This window comes from Triturus cristatus, chromosome 1_2, assembly GCF_964204655.1.
Source record: "Triturus cristatus chromosome 1_2, aTriCri1.1, whole genome shotgun sequence".
Lineage (NCBI taxonomy): Eukaryota > Metazoa > Chordata > Amphibia > Caudata > Salamandridae > Triturus > Triturus cristatus.
The window spans coordinates 1196681193-1196706364 of record NC_140580.1 but is presented as its reverse complement, the minus strand read 5'-3'; the positions used below and the strand labels follow the sequence as shown (position 1 = coordinate 1196706364).

General features: G+C 46.4%; 1 protein-coding gene across 3 annotated transcripts in view; it reads left to right on the top strand.

Annotated features, from left to right (window-relative positions):
- COL27A1 (collagen type XXVII alpha 1 chain) overlaps positions 1-25172 on the top strand; it is a 2221286-nt gene that overhangs the window by 1232572 nt on the left and 963542 nt on the right. For all 3 annotated transcript variants that reach the window (XM_085614179.1, XM_085614180.1, XM_085614178.1), the window contains exon 24: positions 24978-25022. In XM_085614179.1, coding sequence (XP_085470305.1) covers positions 24978-25022 — 45 coding nt within the window. The remainder of the gene's footprint in view (positions 1-24977; positions 25023-25172) is intronic.

Below are 25172 nucleotides of genomic sequence, written 5' to 3'. Positions count from 1 at the left end.
AAAAGAAGATTATTCATCGGTGATACGCAGGATTCATTCACTCCCTGATACTCCAACTGAGTCAGAATATCACATACAGGAGCTTTAGCTTTTCGTTTGATTGGATATTGCGGCTGCAGCTGTGGCACAGACCGTAACGGGATCTCATGTGCTGGGGAATCCCTATCCGAGCCCACCTGATAACGGTACACCGTCGGGGCAAGGGCCAAAGCCCACTCAGCTACAAAAGCCTTTGCATGTTTCTCAGGGACATAATGCGAAAAACTCGGAAGTATCACGTCTTCCCCTTTGGGAGCGGCTAGCACAAATGGTTGTGGCCAATCAGTTTCTGCAAACAAAATGTCATATGAAGAGGTTAGATTTTCCCACAAAACCGCTGTGATTGTACGCTGTATATCACCTTCAATTTGGAAGACTATTTTATAGAGTCTATCCGGGGGGACAACTCGTGTATCCGCTGTCTCTACTGTAATGAACGTATCAGTTGCTCTCGCCTCCAGACAGGGACGCAGTGCCTCCCGCACTATGGTAATCTCCGCTACGCTGTCGAGCAGAGTCACCGCCCATGTCCAGTCTAAAAGATGTGTTCTCACCGTCTGAGGCATATTTCGCTGTCAAAGCCGCAACTTTCTTCTTCTCATACTGGGGTGTAAAATAGGGCAGATCCTATTGTTTGGTATTAACGTCAAACTATCGAGGTAGATCTAGTCCCTGTTGTGTGGGCTGACCTTTGCCACGATCCTGGCGTTCTCCACCACTGACTTGAGAGCCCAATGTGTCCTGTAAAGAATGAGGAGAGCGCTGATCAGGGACTTGAAATATGTCAGGAGTCTTCATTTTCGCGCAATCGCGCAAGTCATAAGTACACTCAGAAGACTCGGGTGTCGGCGAACCACCGCGCAAACCCTGCTTCTGTTGTTGCTGTCTGTTTTTTATTTCTCCAGTTCTTTTTAGGAAAGAACAGGCACCCATCTTTATCAGTCCGGGCCTTTTGTTGATTTTGAGTTGGACTTTGATTTTGTGGTTGAGAAAAAGGCTTGATTCCCATTTTATTGCGCCCAATGGATTTATAAGTTTTAGTAATAATCTTTGGCAGTTTGCGTGGCTCGTCTGCGTCAGCCACAGCCTCCAAGCGCTACATCACTTGTAAGCATACAGCATCACCCTTAACATTAGCAAGGATCATATCGCAAACAATGTCGAACACCCCGACCAGTCTCATTCCCAACTCCAGGGCCGCTTCGGCCCCATGTTCCTCTCGAACACGCTTGATTACAGACGGGAGAACGGTCATTGGGGGGGTGCTGAAACACATTGAATATACCGCTGCAAACACTTTACCCCAAGTGTTACAATCAGCTCATTCAGGAACCAGAATTTTCGGCAGATTTATTGTCAAAATCCTGTGCTTCTCCACTGCTGTGGTATTTGGAAAAACAGCTTCGAGTTGCCCAGATTTCTCGGCAAGCCAATAAGGAAGTTCATCCTTATTCTGGGGACGTTTGCCCATTACCGAATTAACCATCAGAGGACTGACGGTCCCACCAACAGGTGCAGGTGGTTGCGCAGCAGCTCCAGGTGGTCCCACCTGGAAGTTGCGCAACATAAACTAAATAACTGCCTTATGTGTATGTATCAATGAAGTATGTAATGCGCGAAGCTCAGCCATTGTTGAAGTTGTTAGATAACGTGGGTGTGGTGTATACCCAGCCAACACAGGCCACATGGCCCCCTCTAGCGATAAAGGGCCTAAACGGACCAGTGTTATTGGGTGAGGAAGAGCACCATTAAACCATATTTGGTGTTTCCAAGCTGTGAGCGGAACCTCAAGAGTACTATATGGTCTATATTCCCGCTGAGGCACGATGGCAGAATACTCGTGAAACAGGTTGTCCGTTCCATCGACTGCTGTAAAGGTGACCCAAGAATAAAACACCTCAAAGCGGAAGGCAGGATCCACCTCTACAACAAAGATTAGCGCAGCCCCTGCATCAGGTACTCTGTATTGTTGTAAATAAGCCCTGAACGGTGCGGGTTAGGAGATGTTATGGCTACCGCTTAATCAAAAGTATAGAATAACTACCTATGCGGTTGCAGCGCAACAAAGGGTTTAAAGAAAGATCAATCAATCAATCAGGGGTTTGTAAAGCGAGCTACTCACCCGTGAGGGTCTCAAGGCGCTGGAGGGGGGGGGAGCAGCTCCGGATCAGTCGAAGAGCCAGGTCTTGAGATCCTTCCTGAACGTGTGCAGGGTCGGGGAGCGCCTGATGTTCACAGGGAGCTGGTTCCAGGTCTTGGCTGCTATGTAGGAGAAGGCTCTCCCACCTGTTCTGTTTCTGCAAATGCGGGGGACCTCTGCCAGGGCAAGGTCGGCAGAGCGGTGGTTCCTCTTGGGTACGTGGAAGGATATTCTCTCGTTCAGGTATTTGGGTCCGATGTTGTTGAGGGATTTGTAGGCGTGGGTGAAGACCTTTTAAAATTCAAGCTTGAAAAACGTATATAAAGTATCACAATATAGGAGGCTACACCATCACAGCTGTCTACGGAAACAGAAGTGAGGGGATCGTGGACAAGCACAAGCGCTACTCAGGAGGCTTGCAGATAAGAACCAGACCAAAGGTTGGCGGCGCCATGTTGCGGGGATTCTGCACATACACAGAACTATGTGTAGGAAAACAGGACCTCAGTGTACAGGGGTTGTACCTTCCTACCACCTTAGCGCCCAAAATCCAAAAACTGACTAGCTATAGTGTCTCATTCGTTCTCCTACATAATCACAAAGCTACAAATGATTAGACAACCCAGAACACAACACTCCCGACTCTCTCAGGAATTGCAGTAGCGAGACGTACCCTTTCGCTCACTCACTCGTACTTGTCCATAATAATGATCGTCAGAGTCACTGTATAGTTCAAAATGTGTATTTTAACTATCGTGCTCTATAGTGCAGTATATGAGCCACTACCAGCAGCAAAATGCATAAACCTAAAACAGTTAGCATTATTACAATACCATAGACTATGAAGGGGGATGTCATTATATACAGACAGTGGAAAAAGGACTATAAGGCCTAACCACCCTCCCCTTGGTAAATTAAGGTTTATTATATAAAGGAAGCTCTCTGGGCTTTGTCAGAAGACCCCATACCTTCGAGCCTAGATGGTAGTTTTACATCATAGGAACAGCATAGCTCTTCTCCAAGGAAACGGTTTCCATCCAAGTGTGTGTGAACAACATGCATCCCCGAAATATCAAAGCAGGAGCTCTCCAGCAGTGCAGCTGTGTGTAGCATGTTTTGTCTGGGTAATAGGGACTGACCTCAACAGAACAACAAGGGGCATGTTTATCGACCTTGCACATCCTGTTTAGACTAAACTCCAGGAACAGCAGAGAACGCAGAAAGGCACAAACAGAGTCTTGCAAAATAAAGTCATGTAGGAACGTGCGTAAAAGCAGCATCATGGCAGCAGAGGTCCTGCTAACTTAGCAATGTCGAGAACGACGCTAACGGCCATATAACACTAAGGGAACGCCAATATAAAAGTAACAGGGATTCAGAAAGGTCTTACCTCCTTCACACCACCAGGAACCAATCAGAGCACCACACAAGTGTACCTGCAACATAGCTCTGAATTCCCAACGCATCGAACGGAGCCTGCCAGGCTCAGCCTTGAACAACTTGCCATCCTGGTACATGATGAACAGAAAGCTTCTTTCGGCCATTGTTTCTCATGTTCACTGCCAAGTTTCTTATAGGCCTCTCTATCAGCCGTCTTCGCTGGCTACTGAAATAATAAACCTGCAAGCAAAATACATTTCAACTGAGGCCTGTAGTTAGGATAACTTTAATAAAGCATTTAGTGTGCACTTTGAATACATGGTTATATATGCACACGTCTAACATTTAAGAACTGCAAACCGGAGCAAAGGAATACATGTTTACATATGCAAATATAACTTGAAGTGTAAAACGTAAATAAAAGAACACATGAGTCATGTTTAAACTGAACATTAGTGCACACCTATATAAATCTCTTGTTTCTATAGCGAATACATTTCAATAATGCTTCTAAATGTTTCATACCAATTAATAAAGTTATGGCACGCAACGAATATAAAGTCAGATGCATGTATATAATTGCGTTTCTGGGACGTGTAAGGGTGGAATCTAAATGATGCTGCTCCTATTGAGAATAATACGATAAACTGAATACATAGTAGGTATAATCGCTATGTGTGTAGGATCTTAATTTCATGTGGTGGAATAAATACGACCATACAAACGGTGAAAGTAGTGGTTATAAAATCGAGCCCTGTTGCACACCACACTCAATAGTTAACATTTAGATGTAAATGGGTGAAAATTAACCATGTGACAATGGTGACCCAGAAAATCATTCAGCCAAGCCAAGCTAGTCCTGAACAAAGGAGGCCCTAATCCTTTAGTCTGACTTATCAAATGTTATGAGCAATGGAATCTAAAGCTGCCGAGGCAGGTCCAGGACCCCTTTGCATCCATAAATCTGTGGAGGTTGTTTATGGCTGAGGCCACCACTAATTCTGTGCTCATCCAGATCTGAAAGGCGCCTGGACGGGATCCAGGATATCTTTGGATTTCATTATAAGACCGGAGGCTACTATTATGCAATAACCTTTTATTGCTGCCCCACATGCAGCCCTTTAAAGAACACCATTCCATTAAGAACTTTTAAAACAGCATATGATGCCATGGTAACTAAGCATTATCCTCTCTGTTTCGCTGCTCCTCTACAGCTAAGTATAGCTTTCGTTGACTCTGAACGTCATGATATATATTGTGTAATCTTGCTGGATTGACCTTTTACCGGACAGCTTTTGCTTACAGGCAACAGGTAGGTGGTGCTCTTTGTGAGCTTTAAGATTTACTTAGCATAGTTTTTACTTTGTTAAACCATTTAATTTTACAGCCTCTCAATTACAGCTAACAGGTAAGTGGTACTGTTTATGGTGTGCCGACCCGTCCAATTTGCGGTCGGGCTATTGGTTTTATGCCAGTTAGCAGAATATTTATAGGTATCTAAAGAAATAACAAAACTTCTAATGAACTCAATGGCCCGCTTCATACGAGCGCTGAACTTATGGTGATCCCGCCGTCCAAGACTGGAAGACTGGCTGCGCTGTTTCAAACAGCAGAGACGCAGAGCTGCCATAGATTTGTTTCCAGAGTGAGGCCGTGTGAGAAGTTGGCCTGGCATATGCTGGTCACTAGTTAAAGTGGCCACCTTGCACCAGTCCAATTCGACTCTTGGTAGATAGGTTTAAAGACAACCTTTTAAAGAAAGCTATCCTAGTGGTAGCTGTGGAGAGCAGCTTTCAGGCTAAGTCTCTGAGGAATGTAAAGCAGCTTGTTTTACCTTATAATCTCTTGAATTACCAAATGAAAAGACACCACACAGGTATATATATCAAATATATATGTATTTATTTCTAAATATACTCTACTAATCTCTTTATGAGATTAGAGCCAGGTAAACATTCAAAAGATCAACAGTTCTCAACAAATTAAGCACAAATATGGCTGTAGCCCTAGGGGCGTACCAGACCATATACTAAAATAGTGGTTTAACAAACTCGACTTGCAAAAGTAAGAGGCCTAGGGCCTTGGGAATTGCTGGGGCTTCACTTCTGCAGTGTTAGCAGGTAAGTAATCAGCCCACAGGAGACGCGTGCAGTGTCTAAACACACACGCGGGTTTCAATGCGTTTCAATGGCAAATGTTGCGGTTTGTATTTTACAGTTCTAGGGCACTTCGGAGTGGACAACAAGCAAACAACGTACAGGGTAAGTACTTCGAGAGCCAATGCACACTTGGGCACCGTAATGCAAGAGTTACCTCACCCAGGGAAGCCGGGTGCATACGTGTCCTTTGGTGTCGGGTCGCGATGCTGTTTTCAATGGAGATCGCTGAAGACTTGCTGCTTGTGTCGTCGAGAGAAGTGTCCGCTGGAATCCGAAGATGGATTGGAGTTGCAGAAGACCTAGAAATTGAGGGGACAGAGTTCAAAGTCACTTGCCAGTGACCGGTGGCCAGCAAGATGGATGACCACAGCTGTCGCGTCTCTTCAGGTCGCTGATGTCGTTTTGTCTCTTCGCTCACGAGGACCAGGAGGGATCGATGAAGACCAGCAGCTGGATTCGGAGGGTCCCACAACGTCTGCAGCTGTTGACGGTGTCGGCACTCGGTTTGGAGCCAACAAGCCTTGGCAACTGCAAGTCTTGTGTGGATAGAAGATTGTCGATGGAGCAGACCAGCAAGGTCTGATGGACTTACCCAGCGAGGGTAAGTGAGGGCAAGCCCAGAGCAACCAGGCGAGCCCTTGAAGGGGATGTGGAAGTCTTCTGGAGAGTCGCTAGCCAACGGGCAAGCAACCGCGAAGACGCCTTTGCAGGAAAAGTTCACCAACAGCCCACGGTCACTCGGGACGAGGTAGGCCGCTGATCTTCGATACTAGACCTGCTCGGGACTTGGACAACAAGTGGTCCAAAGCACAACTTCGTTGGACGTAGTTTAGGGCTTGCACTCGAAATCAGTGCACGGTTCCCTGGTATTGCTGTTCCTCGTCACTCGTGGGGTCCAGATGCCACAGCTTCGCTGGGGACTCAAAATGGCCGTCGAGAGGTCAGGAAATCCACTTCAGGGGACACAGGGACTTCGGGCTCCGGCGGGAGCGGTAAAGTTTGCAACCGTAGTTCAGTAGTTTTGGTGCCTGCCAAGCAGGGGAGTCACTCCTTAACTCCAAGGGAGATCCTTCGGTCTTCTAGAGATAGTAGAAAGTTGAAGGGCCAGGATTCTTCTTCGTAGAGCGTCGTCCAGGTGTAATCTAAATTGCATTGGCAATGTGTGGTATCTTATAGTGAAAAGATGGGAGGGACTAGCTCTATGACCACTCCTCTAGGAGGGTCAGGGTAGTGGGTGGTTACACCCACTTCCCTTTGTCCAGTTTCACGCCAGAGCAGGGGCAGGTAGCCCCTGAACCGGTTTGAGCTGGCATATGCACAGAGGAGCCTACTGCTCCCCCAGTGCAGGACTTCAAAGCACTCTAAGAGTGCACCCACCCAGCTCCAATACACTAAATCCTGTCTGGAAGGTGGTGACACCTCCCTGTGACAGGAAACCCTTTGTTGGGCTCCCTCCACTGCGAGTTTCAGCAGCAGGAGGGCAGCCCGGTGTCTGTGCTGGTGGCATCCATTTTGTGATGCCAGGGCTCTAGATGATTTCTAACGTGTAGTACAGTGTGTACATGTCGTCCCCTCTAGAAGGGTGGGATCCTACTCCCACACCAGTTACTGGTGTGGGGGTAGGATTCCAAGTTGTTTGACACCAAACACGACATGTTTTGATGTAGTCATTCCAAAGTTAGCATTTACCGCGAGGTTATAATGCACTTAAGAGTATATGGTTTAACCACATACACAAACAGCAGCAGAGAATAGACTCTGCCAGCTGCAGAGGGGTCCTGCTCAGGCAGAAGCACCCCCTCACATAGTAAACCAAGCACCCTGCCCTTGGGATTGATAGGGCCTACCATAGGGGTGACTGATAGGTTTATATGTGTGTGTATGGTGAGATATAGGAACCTATACCTCTGTGAGGAGTGCTAACACTACCTCACACAGGCTGCAGTAGCAGGCCTGTGGTGTCAGATTGTGAGTGCTTCCCAGGGGTGGCATAATACATGCTGCAGCCCCTGGTAGGCCTGTGAAGTACCAATGCCCTAGGTACCTAAGGTACCATATACTAGGGGCTCATAAGGTACCACAGTATCCAATCACTAGTGCATCTAATATGCACACCAAGTTGTTTAGAGAGATCAGTTAGACTGGGGCCCTGATTAGCAGGGACCCAGCCAGACTATAGCCATAAACCAGTCTATACATCAGAAAAAAAGTGGGGGCAACACAAGTGCAGATCCTACTCTCCTACAGGCCGCGGAGACACCATTTCTCCCCACAGCCTGTACTCGGCCTGCTCCTTCCTTCCACTGCCCGCTAACCACGAGGAAAGAGAGTGGCAGCACAGGGAGGGACGCTGAGAGAGTAGTTACACGACCCAGCCCCAATTTTAATTTCAAACAATTCCTCGAAATAATGGAGGACCGAGTCAGCCCCTCCTGTGTGCGATGATGCACCGAAATGGCAAACGAAAAACAAGACAATAGAAAGAGGACTAAAGAATATAAGACCCTACGTGTGTGTTACTATGACCACACACACACAGCGCAAGAGAGTAACAGCAGAATAAAGCAAAGCGAGATTGATGACTCGACACTAAGGATCAAAAGATAATATTTTAATACTTTTAACATCCTTACAAAACAAAACAGAACGATTAAGAAAATTAACAATGTCAGAGAATGAGATGCTAGAGGGTGAGGATACACCCCATAATGAACATTTATTAGAAACAGTTAAAGTGCTCCTTAAAGGAGGCAGTGGAAGCAGCTTTCAATAAAAGGAAAAGGGATTACCCTTCTGAAAAGGACTCTGTTATCCTCTCAGAGGAGGAAAACCCTTTGCCAAAGGAAGGAGGTGAGGCCTTAAAAAAAACAACTCTTGTGCGATGAGCCTCTTGGTAGCCTGTGCGCTACAAAAGAACGGGACCAATCCCTGGGTAGCTTGTGCGCTACAGATGACTTGGGTGTGCACAGATGCACAACTGGCAAGAGCAGTCATATTGGTGCAAATAGTTCAGGTGTCCCTCGCGGCACAAGATCGAGTGACCTTCATGGAACATAAGACCTCAGTTTTCAAACTAATAATTATGAGTATCCTTTCTTAATGAATTTTGATAATAAGGCAGACGAATACGTGTTCGATCGCTTAGAAACTGTAGATTATGACCTCCTTTTTTTTTTTTTTTTTTTTTTTTTTTTTATAAAAACCTTTATTTGTGCATAGTAAAAGAACAAATACGGGCCTACAACCATCAGGCCGGCCACAATACGGTTGAGCACAGAGACAAACCATACATCCCCTGTGCGTCAAGGTCAAGATTAGCAACGATTCAGGATTCATACACTGGAGGGATCCTTGACACCGGGGGAAGGAGAAGTAAAGGTTAATTTTAAGGTTTTCAAAAAAAAAAAAAAAAATTTTATCGATAAAAAAAGGCAGTAAAGGATAGAAACAAGGAGATTCGAGTCCGCAAGTCGGCTTCATACACTGGAGGGCAGCAGCATCATTAAAACAGCCATAGAAAATCTCATACAGTAAGGCGATGCAGTTAGATAACAGGATCATCACAGTAGTAAATACGCACCCCCTAAAAGCCGCCCCCACTCAATCCACCCCACACCCGGACCCCGAATCGAAACAAGTATAGCGCAGGGACAGGAAAGAAAGAGGCCCATAGAACTAAAAAGAAACAGTAAATTACCCCCCCACCCTACACCAATGCGGAGGCTATGGCCTACCCCCCCCCCAGCATAGTGCCTGTCGCCCAATGAACCCGAAATATAGACAAGAGAGAAAGTAGGAATAGAGTAAAGAAACTAAGAGAAGAAAGAAGAAAGGAGGTGGGGAGGAGCCCACGTATCCTCGGAGCGCCCGACACCACCGGCCAACCAATCCTCCACACACTGAAATCCCACTACACCCAAAGGCGGTCGTGTGAAGATAGCATGTAACACCAAGGCAAAGAAGGCAGACAGATCGCGACGAGTGCGCACAACATATGTAGACAATTCCAGTCCCAGTCCAGCCCGGCCGTGAAGCCATGATGATAGAGAGTAATCTAGCCCTGGCCCGATCGCGGGCGTACGATTAGACCCGCCCTCTCGTGAATGCCCCGCATCCCGAACAGACAAAGACAATATGGCCACTTGGGAGAAGATGGAGAAGTAGAGTCACAAAATGGCCGCCGATCATCTATGGAGGTCCCCTTGCACACCATATAAAATCCAGACCTGGCTTGTAAAGTACATGAGTTCCACATAAAAGGAGCCGTAGGCCACCGTGAACGGTTCCTCGAGGTCGCCAGGTGTAGTTCAGCTGGAAACTCCTGCGGGCACGGTGAGGCAGGCAACAACAAAGCAGGCAGCAATGACCGGGGAAACAAAGTGTCTGCCAGTGAGCAGGAGAGCGATTGATCCTGAGCGCCGGGAAAGCCAAATGAAGACACCAGTGTAGCACCGTTATACCCAGTCGTTGCTTCCCCGCAGGAGGACCACAGCACTGGCAGACTCACGTCTTGTTGAGCACAAACGGGGCGCTCACGGCCCGCAGCAGACAGTGTAGAGTCGAACCGCTCACTCAGCGTTTGCAAGCCGACACACAATTGCAGACGAAAGTCCCGCAGGGCAGCCAGAACGGAGCCGTATGTCAGCGGAAGCTGCGTCCCCACAACGGCAGCAATCCGGGACGGCACTGGGGAACTGGAGTCTGGTAGAGGGAGGGCGAAGCGGGCAGCGGGCGAGACCGGAGCATCACCCCCCAGCAGCGAGCAGGCAATCAGCGCCATGTTTTACCGTTGAACGGTACCGTGGCCAGGGGGGGGATCGTGACAAGGAGGCAATTCCCAACAGGTCTGCGCCGCAACAGGTGAAAGCCAGCAGGCGCTTCCCCTCCCTCGGGCTCTCTTTGCAGCCGACTAGACCATAGAAGAAGGGGGTCTGCAGCCTTCCACAGCGTGGTCCACAGAGCGGGGTAGGAGACCCGCCACACCGGGGCTTACCCTCTAGCTCCAGCCCGTCAGGTGCAGGGTACAGGAGGTGTCCGGGCGTCTCTCTCCCGGCTCTTCTGGCGACCGTACGTGGCGTGAGGCGGGATCGGGACCTCGGGCTCAGATTTGCACCAGCGGGTCCGGTGACTGCAACGCTTCCAGAGGGCCGGCCTAGGCCACAGTAGAGCAAGGGTCCAGGGCGGAGAACAAAGGCACCAAGAACTCCGGCATCCGGGCGGGCTAAGACTTCGGGAAAGCGACGGCGCAGTCAGCGCGTCGTCGCACGCGTTGCACCTCGAAAATCGGCAAGGATAGGAATCAGGATGATAGTCCGAGGCCAAGGGCCGACGGAGCCGGGCGCTCAAGCGACTGCTCCGGTCGCCATCTTGGCTCCTCCCCGATTATGACCTCCTTGATGAGGACTTGGACCAGCCTCGTAATTCTAAGACTATCAAAGACCTGACAGGTGTATAGATGTTAAATCCTACTCGTATTACACACCCAAGAGGATCAGATTGGTGGCCTATGGACCACGTAGCAAACTTTATAAAGTTCCAGAGCCGTAAGCCTCTTGAAATAGACACCTGAAATCTAATGAGGGCTGAATACCTCAGACACTTCCTAGATAACAAATCAGGGATGACACCTAACTTAGACCCTGAATTGCTGACATTTCTAGCCAAAACAGGAAGGGAACCTAGAAAAGGGCTTGAGTGCTGCCGTAAGAAGTGCCGAGATGAAGTACTGGATACTCTAGGACCACTTGCTAGAATTTTAGACTTGCCAGAGGAAGCCTCTCTTGAGGGCACCCCTGTGGATGTTGAACTCCTCAGGGGTGAAGTCAATGAGCCCTATGCCTCCTTGGTAATACCAATGCATTGAAATACTAGGGAAGTATGCCTTGACCTTCGCAGCCATTAGTATGGCCCGGACAAACATGAGCTGCATTTTCGGCAGTAGAGTTTTTGGAAGGGCTCACTTGATGGGACTGGCTGTTAGCCGCGGACAACATGGTCCCTGTATTACCAACAAGGTCAACGTGGTTACGGAAGATACTTCAGTGGAAACAATAATTCCTTCTTCCAACAAAGAGGTCCAAACATTCGCACACAAGGTGGTGGCAGAGGCAGATTCTAGGGACCTGCACAGCAAGGTAAGAGGCTTATCCCCTATTGGTTCTTCCCAGGTAGGGGGAAGACTGCGCTTATTCAGCAAAAAATGGGCATTAATAACGAATGATTGTTGGGTGATGGATACTATAAAAGGGTTCAAGATAAAATTCAACCAAGCACCTTATCAAGTGTGTCAACCCAGAGAGTTAATCCTAGATCAGGAACAAACAGCTCTATTAGATTCAGAAGTGAGTCAGATGTTACTCAAGGGGGCCCTCTGCAGAGTGTCAAACCCAAGACAGAGCTTTGTGATGCCGATCTTCTTGGTGAAGAAAAAAGACAAAGATTGGCGTTATATCATAAATTTGAGATAACTAAATATGTTTCTAGTCTACAGACATTTCAAAATGGAGGGTATCTACCGTCTAAGAGACATCCTACAAAGGAAGGACTGGCTTGTGAAACTAGAACTCAAAGATGCCTATTTCACAATAGCTATGGACCAGCATTCGCAAAAATATTGAAGGCTCACCTGGAAAGGGATAGTCTATCAGTTTCGTTGCCTCCCCTTTGGCCTCTCTTCAGTCCCTTGGTGCTTCACCAAGGTTCTAAGACCAGTGGTTGCCTTTTTGTGGAGAAGGGGTGTACGATTAGTGATTTATCTAGATAAGCTACTGATGTCACAAAATCAACAATTTCTAGACTACCTGTTTTAGGTTTAAACATATAACTGATAAAAACCCACCGAAAGGGAAATAGCCCTCATCAGTGTAAACATATAAACACTGAAAAAGCACCTGCACAACCACAAACTAAATGCCATTTAAAGAAAGGAAAAGGAAAGTGAAAGTGTAATTTGTATTTCTTCCTGAAGGGGCCAATACAATGTAACTTTGTTATAAAAGGTAGCAGCAAGAAGGACTAGGCTAACATTATTCTGCTTGAGTTTTGTTGTTTATGGTTTCTTCTTCGTTTTACTTTTTACAGTTTTGTGGTCTTTGCTCTAAAGATGCAGGGTTTAGAAGCATGTTTTAGGTCTTGTTAAATTATTTTATAAACTGTAGAGAAAAAGGCTGGTCCGGTAAGAATCTTTCCCAATATGCACCATCACATTTACCCACAGAGAATGGGTAAAACCCAAGGCTACATCAGCTTCCTTTTTTAACGAGTCAGTATTGAAAGTAGGTGAATTGCCAAACACCCCAGGCTTGAAAAATTCAATGCAACGTGTTGTGACAGGTATTTGTGAAAAGAGTGCAGTCACACAGCATCTGGGATACTGGTGAAAACATGACACCAGACTTTTGGAAAACATGGAACGCAGTGTCACTTTGAATGCTACTGAAAAAAGTTCTCACCTGGTTCCATCCATCCATCCATATCCATTTATAGAGTGCACGGCTACCACCAACAGCGGTGTCCCAGCGTGAAAATAGCAGCGTAGGGGGACAAGCTAGGGCTAATCAAACAGCCATGTTTTCAGTGCCTTCCTGAAAGTGAATTTGCAAAGATTGGAGTTATAATGTTTGCATTTGCAGTGATCCAGCTACATATATGAAAAAGTTGTGTGATAACCTGGCACAAATTGATACCTGAGCTGAAGTGCCTCCCTGTAAGAGATCCTTGCCACTTGCTAGATGGTTTGCTGAAAACATCTTTACAATCTTCAGAGTTAATAAAAAATGCTATTGACTTTATTATCTATTCTGGTGCATTGTTTTGTTATCCGCGGGAACTAAAATGCAAATATTTGTCATTCTGTGCTTTATATGGCACCAAAGAAAGAGTCATCCCAACTGTGTCATTTAGCCGGAGATTCTCAACCCGAGAGGCTGTGAATGCCATATTATCCATGTGGTGACAGTTTACAGAATTTCTGCTGAGTAATGATGCCAAAGGCAAGAAAGGTGAGGATCTTAAGTCGCATATTGATAGTGATGTGAAAAAAAGGACACTGTACTGCATTCTTAGATTTTTACAGGATAACATGACTGCTGTAGTGGACATAATCAAAAACACTAGAGTCTATAAACACCCTTGTCTGCCAAGTGTTCAGCATAATTGGTGTAGATGTGAAACATCTCCTTGAGAGTGGGCTGGGAGACACTTTTAGTGACTTTAGCACTGCACCATGTTCCATGTTAGAATGCTTGTCACTTGGTAAGCAAAGAAATGTTGAGGACCATTTCAGGAAATGATATTTCACAATGCATGAGAAATAGCTTGCAATGATGCATAGAGATAGATGTCCCTTCACCAACCACTTAAATACAATACTGATATGTACCCGAAATCAATAATAACAATGATCACAAGTTGATTTATATTCCTTATATAGTCAAATTCATGAAACACATTAAGTCATGTAAAAAAGTTGCTCCAAAGTGATTAGAAAAAGTGAACGGGAGTGCTCGTGGGTGGATCAGCAAGGAATAGGATATTCAAGTGAGATTATATACAGTGCATATATACAATTCAAAGATAACCTGTCTGGAAACAATTATCGTCATTTAGTTTCCCACCACAGGGAGATACAACATATTGGTCAAAGGGAAGTGGACCTCCTCACGGCATCGCGCATGGTTGATGAGAGACGCTCTGGCCGCTGACTGCGATAATTAAAGACCCCAATCCTGATGCATTCGGATTACACCTTTGTCATCGCGGCATTTCAGCGAGACATAGAACGTGTTGAATAATCACTTGAATGTCCCAGAATCCATTTCCATACCCAAACTAGGAGATTTATATCCTATTTCACCTTGATGCCATGAGGAGGTCCACTTCCCTTTGACCAATTCTCCCACAAGCTAATTTAGGGTGGGACAGGTTGCTCCCCTTCTGTCCTGGTGAAAACCCCACTGCAAGGTTTCATTGGCCTCCCCGTCCTATAGGGGTCGAAACATCGACAATTCCTCTCATCTACCTGGACTGTGCTTATTTTCCACCCCTAGATAATACAGAATGTATATGTTGTATCTCCCTATGGTGGAAAACTAAATGACAATATTTGTTTCCAGACAGGTCATCTTTGAATTGTATATATGCACTGTATATAATCTCACTTGAATATCCTATTCCTTCCTGATCCACCCACGAGCACTCCCGTTCACCTTTTCTAATCACTTTGGAGCAACTGTTTTACATGACTTAATGTGTTTCATGATTTTGACTATATAAAGAATATAAATCAACTTTTGATCATTGTTAATATTGATATTGGGTACATATCAGCATTGTATTTAAATTGTTCCCGCTGTGGCCACTGTGATTTGTACCACTTCCTATCCAGGTCCCACAGGTTACTGGGTCACTCCATTGATGTGTGATGGCCTTCACCAACCATGGCATCTGCAGTCAATGAGGCCTCACTGTGGTACTCTGCACATGTTCTAGATCCTTCCATAAAGGGGAATTGTCTCCGGACTTTCAAAAGTGCTGCTTCATTTTCGACCACTACAGTAACTGAGGACATATGCGCCCAGTTCAACACATATGTTGCAGAACCTGTCCCAGAGAATCACAATCTTCCGGTGCACCAGTGGTGTCATGGAAAGCTATGTCAGCGGCCAGAGATGGCAAATTGTGTACTGGCTATTTTGGCGTTGCCCGTCTCAAGTGCCACTGTTGAGAGGGCCTTTTCCCAGATAGAAGTTAACATGGGAAGGAAAGAGTGGGTGCGCATGACCAAAGACTCATTGTTGTACACATAAAATACTTCTTCAAAAAGTTTGATTTGTAAAAATAGATTTGGACCTCATATACACTGTACGTACACTGTCTATATAGCATACACTACCAGTGCAGTAAGCAAGCAATAATAAAAGCAAAACGTTCCGTAAACATCGACAAAACAACGTTTCTGTTGTTTTTAATGGCGTGTAAATGTTTAACCGCTGACAACCACTGTTTTTTTAAGGTATTGAAATCACTGGGGGGGGGGAAACACCAGAATTTGCCAAAAATAGAACCTGAAAACAGGAAAGCCAAATACTTGCTAAAACACATGAAATCGTCAGTGACTCTCTTGGAGGGGTTAGGGTTTATTATCGATGTCAAAGAGTCTGTTGTGTACCCTACACAAAGTCTGAAAATTCTAAGGGATTCAGGTCGATACCATCACGGCTCAACTACAACTACCTTTAAAGAAACTGTCCAAAATAAAGAAGGAGGTAGCTTATGTTTTATCCAAAGACATGATGAATTTACGTGACCTAGCAAGAGTGGTTGATCGTCTGTCCTCTTCCATTCGAGCAGTTTCCCTGGCCCCACTGCACTACAGGGCTTTACAGAGACTGAAATCTTTGGGGTTGAGGAAAGGTATGGTATTCAGAAAGAATTCCCTTGTCACAGGAGGCTTGAGAAGACCTCCTATGGTGGTGGAACAACTTAGACTGTTGGAACGGCAAGGCAATATTTGGGAATACCATGGATCATACTGTGGAGTCAGATGCAAGCAACCTGGGCTGGGGTGCAAAACTAGGAGAAATACAAACATGGGGAAAGTGGTCTCAGGAGGAACTCCCACTTCACATAAACTGTTTAGAAATGATGGCAGGTTTGAACGCTTTGATGAGCTTCAAATCCACTCTAAAAGACAGTGACGTCCTCATCAGACTAGACAATTTTACAGCTGTTTTTTTATCAATCGCTTGGGGGGTGAAAGGTCAAAGATATTTGCAGGCCTGACCAAGAAGATTTGGTATTTCTGTGAGTTTATTCCTGGGCATCAGAACATAAGAGCAGACTGGAATTCAAGGTTTTTAAGTGGTTCAAGCGACTGTAAGCAGAACCCAATGTTCTTCAAGAAGATTCAGAACTGGTGGGGTCCATTTCAGATGGATCTGTTTGCCAGCAGACTGACTTTTCAGGTAGAGCGGTATTACAGTTAGAGACCAGACCCCAAAGCCCTGGCAGCGGATGCTCTGCTCCAAATCTGGAACAATGAGAGTTGTTATGCGTTCCCTCCATTTGCACTCATTCAGAGGGTCTTACTGAAGTTAGGACGGAACGATGCAGCATCATCTTAATTACTCAATTTTGGAATACCCAAGTATGGCTTCCGGGGGTTATGGAACTAGCAGTGGATTTTCCATGTTTGATCCCAGGGAGCTTAGTTCTTCTCCAAGGACAAGAAGGGGAAGAACCTCGGCTTCTACTAGGACGAAACGTGAGCCTTCTTGCTTGGAGGATTTCAGGAGATCTAGCAGATACTCAGGCCTTTCAGGAGAGGCTTAAAGCCTACTGGAGACGTGGCACCTGGAACAAGGAAGAGATACACAGGCATATGGAGGAAGCTTTTACCATAGGCCTGTGGATCAGTATGGCGTTGAAAAGCTTTAAACATGCATAATGGTAGCCTCCGGTCTTGTAATGAAATGGCGATTCTCCATTTAACACACAGAGAGAATCTTGATTTCATTAAAGACAATGGAGGCTAACATTATCCCACCCACCACACCCAGGTGCGTAAAGAAAAATGTATTGTGTTTGGATATATATTTCTTTATGTATATTGTATAAAATGTTTATCAATATTTATTATGTATTTTGTTAGCAAATCTATGACAACGCGCTTAATTCGCTACCAGTTGGTATCACCTAATTCTTTCCATTTTATGCAGAGAATTCATCACTGTGAAAGTCTTTTCCTTGTCAAGTGCAATTAGGGTTGAAGACGTCAAATAAGCAGATTTCACTGTTTTCGTCGCAGCTCTAAGAGGATGACACCTAGTTACCATGATGTTATATGTTTTAAAAGTTTTTAAAGGAATGCTTTATTCATGATATGACACATGTTCTTTAAAGGGCTGCATGTGGGTCAGCAAGAAAAGGTTATTGCATAATGTTCGCCTCCGTTGTCTTTAATGATAACAAGAATCCCTCTGCATGTTAATCGGAGAATGACCATTCTCCAAAATCATGCAGAGGGTGCAAAACCCATTTCTTCGAAAGCTTTGACCATGAAGGAGTAAAGGAACTGGGTCTAAAGTTATTAGGATCTGAGGGGTACAACAAGGTTTTATTAGTAAATGTTTTATCACAGCTTTCTCCCAGGCCCGAGGAACCAGCCCACCTTCGAAGAACAGCGGAAAAGCAAGACATGGTCTTATGCCTGCGCAGCTGCAAGTTCAAACTTTGACCTGGAAGCACAGCTGTTGTCAGTTAACTCAATAAGATGAGACAGCCCTAGAGGGAGTTCAGTGCAGATCTGCTCCTTAATGGCAGTGGCAGCTGGTGGCAGGCATAAGTGGCGGGGCAAATATATCAGTTGTTTTGACCCATTGACAGGCACTGAGACATTATGAATGCCTTTAGGGTCAGCACCAATGCTCTCGATCAATGTTTATAACGGACCATGACTGAGAGCTCTGGAGAGGAGGCTGAAAGCAGTGCGAGTTTCTCACAGCTCCTGTAAGCGAGTCCTAACATTAAAAATATAATACGTACTTACACACGGGCTCGCCTCCTGTCATCTTCTCCTCGTTGTCCCTCAGTTCTGCGGGACTCATCAGTTTCCTGGTTGGAACTTGCTTTTTGAGGCAGGATAATATCACCGACGTGTTTGGCTGCTCCTTAAAACCAAGGGTATGATCCTCACTTGTACACATCTCTGCTTGTTACCACGTAGAGGGGGTTCATCGCTTCCATATACCGGAGAGTGGTGCAGGCCGCGCGGGCGCTCATGTGGCCCCTCTTGTGGCCCCTCTTGTGGACCCTCTTGTGGCCCCTCTTGCGGCCCCTCTTGTGGACCCTCTTGTGGACCCTCTTGCGGGTGCTCTTGATGGGCGCTCTTGCGGGCCCTCTTGCAGCCCCTCTTGTGGCCCCACTTGTGGCCCCTTTTGCTGCTCCTCTTGTGGACCCTCTTGTGGCCCCTCTTGTGGCCCCCTGCGCCTGGAGGCCTTTTACTTGATGCGGTGCAGGTGATGATGTGTCAAAGCACAATGCTCGTTACACTCCAGGGGAGATCCTCGTTGTTGTGAGCTGCTCACTGTACCCCCGGGGGGGGGTTGTATCCGCTCTTTCATAGCCTAACAGGGAAGGTAGCGCCCACCTCGTGGGTCTACTTCCACCGCAGCCGAGCTGAACCGTGGAATGCAAATATCTTACTGCTTGCTACACAAACTGGAAATCTCTGACACTATCACCCACTACAATCTTGACATGCTCTTCCTCACTGAGACCTGGTTTAATGACTCCTCTCATTTGATCTTCTGATATCTACTGACTACTCTATCCTCAGAAACGGCAGAACTAACAAATTTGGGGGAGGTGCCACTATCATCTTCAGAAACTCCCTTCAAATTAAAGCCTTTCCTACCATCCTCTTCCGTACATTCGAATGCCTATCCCTAGAACTTCAAGTACATCACGGCTCACCCTTCAGGTTCCATGCCATCTACCACCCGCCCGGTAACTGCTCTCCCTTTTTGGAGGAACTCACCGACTTCATCAGTGACCAATATTCTCAAAGTGACAGACAGATCATCCTGGGTGACTAATCTCCATTGGGGCTCTTTGGAAGAATCGGCTGCCAACAAGCTTGCCACCTTTCTCTCACCCAATGATCTTTTCCAACACTGCTCAGAAATTACACACTCTAAGGGTTCAATTCTGGACCTTGTCATATCCAAAGCAGACCTGCTCACTATTGATCCCTGTCCATGTAGACTGGTCCGACCACTTCCTCATTCCCTTCCGTTTTCACATATCGCACGTTATAACTTTCGGCCAACCCAAAAGGGCATCTACCTGGTTCCGCAGCACTAAAAACATTGATCTTGACACTCTGTGTGACTCTGCTTTGCGTTCACTTCCTAGGCTAGACCCTAACGTGGATGTCAATGATCTCACCTCCCATTGCCTCCCAGTCCTAGCAGTCGAAATCGATAATGTCGCTCCACTCCAAAGCAAAAGGAAAAGACCCACCCCCTCAGCACCTTGGTTCAATAAAGCTCTCTATGATCAAAGGAAAAACCTTAGAAACTTGGAGAAACAGTGGAGACAATCTCCATCCGCTACCATTCTCTCTCATTTACGGTCGGCAAGATCCAAATACCACAAGCACATCTTCCATGAAAAAACATCACATTTCATATTCCTGCTTGACTCAGCCAAAAACAGACTCACAAACCTTTTTGACCTCATCAAAAACCCAAAGTGCTCTCCCCAAACCATCAGGCATGAGGATTCCTCAAAGAAAGCAGCAGAATTCGCTGTATTCCTTGATGAAAAGGTCAAATCACTGGTGGATCAGGTCACCCACCCCACCCCCATTGAGGAGCGAAGACCTCCTCAAATGCATCCTCGAAACCAAGCCCTCCAACCATTCCTCTGAACCCATCCTTAGTGTCATCGCCATTGATTTCTACACCCATACTCTCCCTTACTGGACCAGGCTAGTCGATCTCTTCCTCAGTCAAGGCTCCCTCCCTGCTGCCCTCATAAGAGGATGGGTTACCCTTCTTCTAAAAGAAACCTCTGCAGATGCGAACAACCTCAACAACTTTCACCCCATCACCAAACTCCCTTTTCTTTAAAAAATCACAGAAAAATGTGTTGAGAAACAACTTTCCCTACATATTATGGATAATAATCTCCTGGACGTGTTCCAGTCTGGCTTCATTCAAAATCGCAGCACTGAAACAGCCCTGCTGCGAGTGATCGATGATGTGCTGCATATACTCGACTCTGGGGAATCTTGTCTTCTGATTCTTCTAGACCTCTCTGCAGCCTTTGACACTGTTATCATAGCACCCTCCTCAACACTCTTCAACAGAGGATGGGATTGGATGGCACAGTGCTTAAATGGTTTGCCTCATTCCTCTCGGACAGATCCCAAATGATGAGGATAGAGAACAGTCTCTCGTCTCCATTGGCTGTAGGTCAAGGCGTCCCTCAAGGTTCTATCCTTGCACCTCCTCTGTTTAATCTCTATCTGGAACCATTAGGGAACCTCCTAAGTAAATCTGGGATCCACTACCATCTCTCTGCGGATGACACTCAAATCTACCTCAATGTGTCACGATCTCTCACTACTCAACTCTACTCTCAACTCTATTCACAACTGGATGTTAGTTCACCAACTCATTCTCAATCCCTCCAAAACTGAATTCCTCCTACTATATACCTGTCTCTCCCCTCCTCCTGTTCAATCCTGGATGGATCAGCTGAATTGACTCAACAATAAACCCATCATTGTTGACAGCGCAAAATCCTTAGATGACATACTTGACAAAAGACTCAACCTAATCTCCCACATCAATTCCATTGCTAAGAACGCACGTTACCAGCTGCGCTTTCTGTGGGGGATTCGTCGGTTCTTCCCGGAGATAGACCTAAAAACACTGGTCCAATCGCTAGTTCTCTCTGGACTGGATTACTGCAATTCGCTTCTGACTGGCCTTTCCAAATCTCACCTCTCCCCCCTCAAATCTGTCCTCCATTCAGCAGCTCGCTTTATTTCAGGGTCCAAACGAAGTGACCACATCACTCCTATCCTGTCTTCTCTTCAATGGCTTCCCATTGAGGCAAGGTCTATTTACAAACATGCCTGCATCACCCACAAAGCCTTGCACACTTCTTCCCCTCGTTACCTGGCGAACAAACTGAAAATGTCTGTAGGCTCGAGACCTTCTCCGAATGCGGAAAAGTTTCAGCTTGATCCCCCCTCCTTCAAAAGGGAAAGATCGATGGCTCAATCGTTCTCAGGTAATGCGGTGAGAATCTGGAACTCGCTTCCGCCATTGCTCCGTGCCACCACCTCCATCCAGATCTTCAAAGCTGACCTCAAATCTCTTCTCTTCCAAAGATACTTTCAGAACTAATTCCCTCATTCTCAGACCCCTCTAGGAAATTCGTTCATCATTGTAAATTTGTAATATTTTCTTGTACATTCCCCACCCTTGCTTGCTGTGTTTGATATTGTGTTCTTGCCTTCTATGGTTTTACCCTTCCTCTTCTAGTCTCCTGTTTATTTTTGTAATGTTCTATTTTGTAACATTTCCCTCATGTAACGTAACTGGTTCTATTGTACAGCACTCTGACACATTCGGGTAAAGTCTGCGCTATATAAAAATGCATTAAATGAAAATAAAAATACATCAGGGAGGTGGACGGAAGGGGGCTCGGGAAGTATAACATCTCTATCATGGATGACTGATCTTTGAACAGCGCATGCATGGGGGTCACAAACTCTGACCCTTGCCTTGAAGCAGGCGGTGGGGGAGTGCCTTCCATTAATTATCAACACATCGCTCACACATGGCACAGTGTGAAATGCTGGGTACAAGGTATAGTCTACGCCCAATGCTCTATGCTTTCCTGTGCTCTCGTTGAAAGATAGGGGGGGGCTCATTTATGAGCCCCTGCGTCACTTTGCGCCGCCGGTGCGTCACTTTTTGTGACGCACCAGTGGCATAAAACATGCGCCATGTTGCGCCATATTTACAAAGTGACGCATCTAGGTAGATGCGTCACTTTGTAAACCCCTGCGCCACATTATACCTGCGCCAGGTATAATGTATGCAAGGGGGGCGTTTTGACGCAAAAAAGGGTCGTAGAAGTGACGCAGTGAAATCTACGAGATTTCACTGCGCCACTTCTAGTGTGCAAATGCGTCAATTTCTTGCGCCTGCCTCACAGCAGGCGTAAGACTGACGCAGGCCCTTTCACATGGGGCTTGCCCCATGTGAAAGGACACATTGCTGGAGTTGCGTCACTTTTGTGACACACTCCAGCGCTGCGTCACTTTTGCGCCTACAGATACGTCAGAAATACTGACGTATCTGTTACTCCTTGCGACATGATGCGTCATACTGTAAATATGACGCATCACTGGAGTCGCAGGGAGGGCGCAGTGAAAAGTGGCGCATCACTGTTTTCACGCAGTGATGCGTCACTTTTCATAAATGAGGCCCGGGATATGTTTCTTCCAGCAGTGGCGCAGTTGGATAACGGAGCTCGCATCAGCATAAGCTGCTCTTACCGACCACAACCACAGCAGAACAAACCATTTGTTTGTAATTGTGCACGGGATAGGGACAGGGTCGTACGGGTAGCACATGGATTCAGGGCCAACACCCCTAATCACTCCAGATGCTGCTTATAATGTTAAGCAGCATGAGAGAAGTGCCAGGATTGGTTTGAACCTGCTGGCTCGACGCTCCCTCAGGCACTGGGGGCCTGTGCCTGATCCACCAAGCTGTCGAAGACAACTTCGGTTAAAGGGTTTAAAGTGTGCCTGCCTGGATTGCCGGCGCAAGATAGCCGGCCAAAGTGACATGTGCACTTTAAACTTAAGTGCCCAGCACTCCTCCCTGCTGCTGCCACTCATCAGCGATGGCCCCGCCCTGATGCTCGGCAGTAGTGAAAAATAAAATGGTAATAAATTAACTTTATTACAATTTTATTTTTTTGACTCTGCCCCCTAAGAGAGGAGCTGCAGCTGCTAATGGTAGAAAATCTGCCAAGGAAGAATCTAGGGGTATATTAACAAGGGCTTTATCTCCAAAAGCCAAAGAAGCGGAGATAAAAATATCGCCCTATCAACAACAGGGTGCTAGCATGCAAAATCGCATGTTAGCACCCTTTTTCACTACGCTTCCCTTTGCATCTCTAACGAGATGTAAAGTGGGCGTTCCAGAGCAAAATAATAGGAGAAATGTTGCTAAGCGACATTTCTCCTATTATCAAGCGCCACGCTAACCCTGTTAGAGACAAAAAAAGCAGCGCTAACCACGGTTAACGCTGCTTTTTTTACGTCTGCTAATTTTCAGACTTAGCCATGTAATCCAATGGGCGGTGGATTACATGGCTAAATCCACCATGGGCTATCAACAAGGATATCCCTATCCTTGTAGTTTTATCGCTGCATTACCAGCGATAACCTCCCAAAATGCCGCTATCGCTGGATTTTTTATCGCCTAGGCGGTTAGCGTTGTTAATAACGCGATAACCAGGTGATATTATCCAGCGATAGCGGGCATTAAAAAAATTAATGCTAAGCGCCCTTAGTGTTAATTTTCCCTGGTCCTTGTTAATATGCCCCCTAGTTTCTCACAGAGATCAGGAGAAGCCAAAGTGTCATTTTGCTTTGCAATAGCGTTTTGAAGCTCTGCTAAGGGAAAAAGTTATTTAGGTAAATTGGGCGCATTCTGTATTCTCGAGGGGGGAGGGGGAAGCTTTCTGTGCTTCTTATATTTTAGAATAGCACTCTAGCTTTGGAGGAGTAGGCAAGCTTAGAGTCCATCAAATAATCTCTACGTCTATGCTTCTAACTGTTAAGGCATGCCTTTTGATTTTAGCAGCATCTCACCTATGCTGAAGTCCAGGGTGCAAGAGTAGGCCGCGTCATACAGCGTAAAGAAGCTGCACGTCCACGGCGCAACGCGTCACATGCTCGCCTGAACGATGAAGCGTTGCCTGCCCTGCTTGATGTCTTTTTCATGGTCTCTGTGGCAAAATAACAAGCCCCAATCTTGGTGAATCCATGACCCTCCGCAATGATGCAGCTTCCAAGACCTCGAGGGAATCAAGGACCTTGTTCCACATGGCTTGGCACAGCGTAGTGTCTCTTCGACACTTGCTGAATTCCAAAACACGTGAATTACAAAAGATGCCGGATACCTTAGTACCGGAACAGTACCTTATTTCACTTAAAGCCAAGAGTCCAGCCGCAGAAAGAGAAGCCTCACATCCAACGATTTCCACAGGGTCATCATGATTCCACTCCGCACTCATTCCAACCAACAAACACCAGGCTGTGTCCTATAGAGAGCATGGCGCGCCATAGAAAAGCTTCAATACCATACCCTTCCATTGAGCGGCCTCTGGGCTTCTGCATACAGGAATATACCCATTGTGGGACAGTGTGATGTGTGAGGCAAAGCAGAAGATGTGGCATGGGTAGAGAAAACAGGGAATGAGGCGATGTGGGGTCTCTAGGGAATGTAGTATGTGAGGCAAAGTGGACCAGGTGGAGGAAGCAATGAGTATGAGGCAAAAAAGGGAGCGCATTGGTGTCTGCTGAGGGTGTGATGTGTCAGTGCAGAGGGAGACATGAGCATGTATCGCGGAAGCAGGAAGAATGAGGCAAGTGGGGGCACTTTGGGAACTCTGAATGATAGGATTGTGGAGCTCATGTCCTCTCCGTTTCTCTCCTCCAGGGTGAACTGGGAGTTGAAGGCAGACCCGGAAAGATTGGGGAGCAGGTAAGTTGTCTTGTGCAGAGTGGTGGTGTCTTTGGGCCTTCTGCCCTAAGCCCAGGCCCCAGGACGTTGCCACACACCAAGAGACCCTCACCTTATCTTTGAAAAGAGCTGCTTGCACCAGAGCCGCATTGGCTGTTATTCCACTGGGCC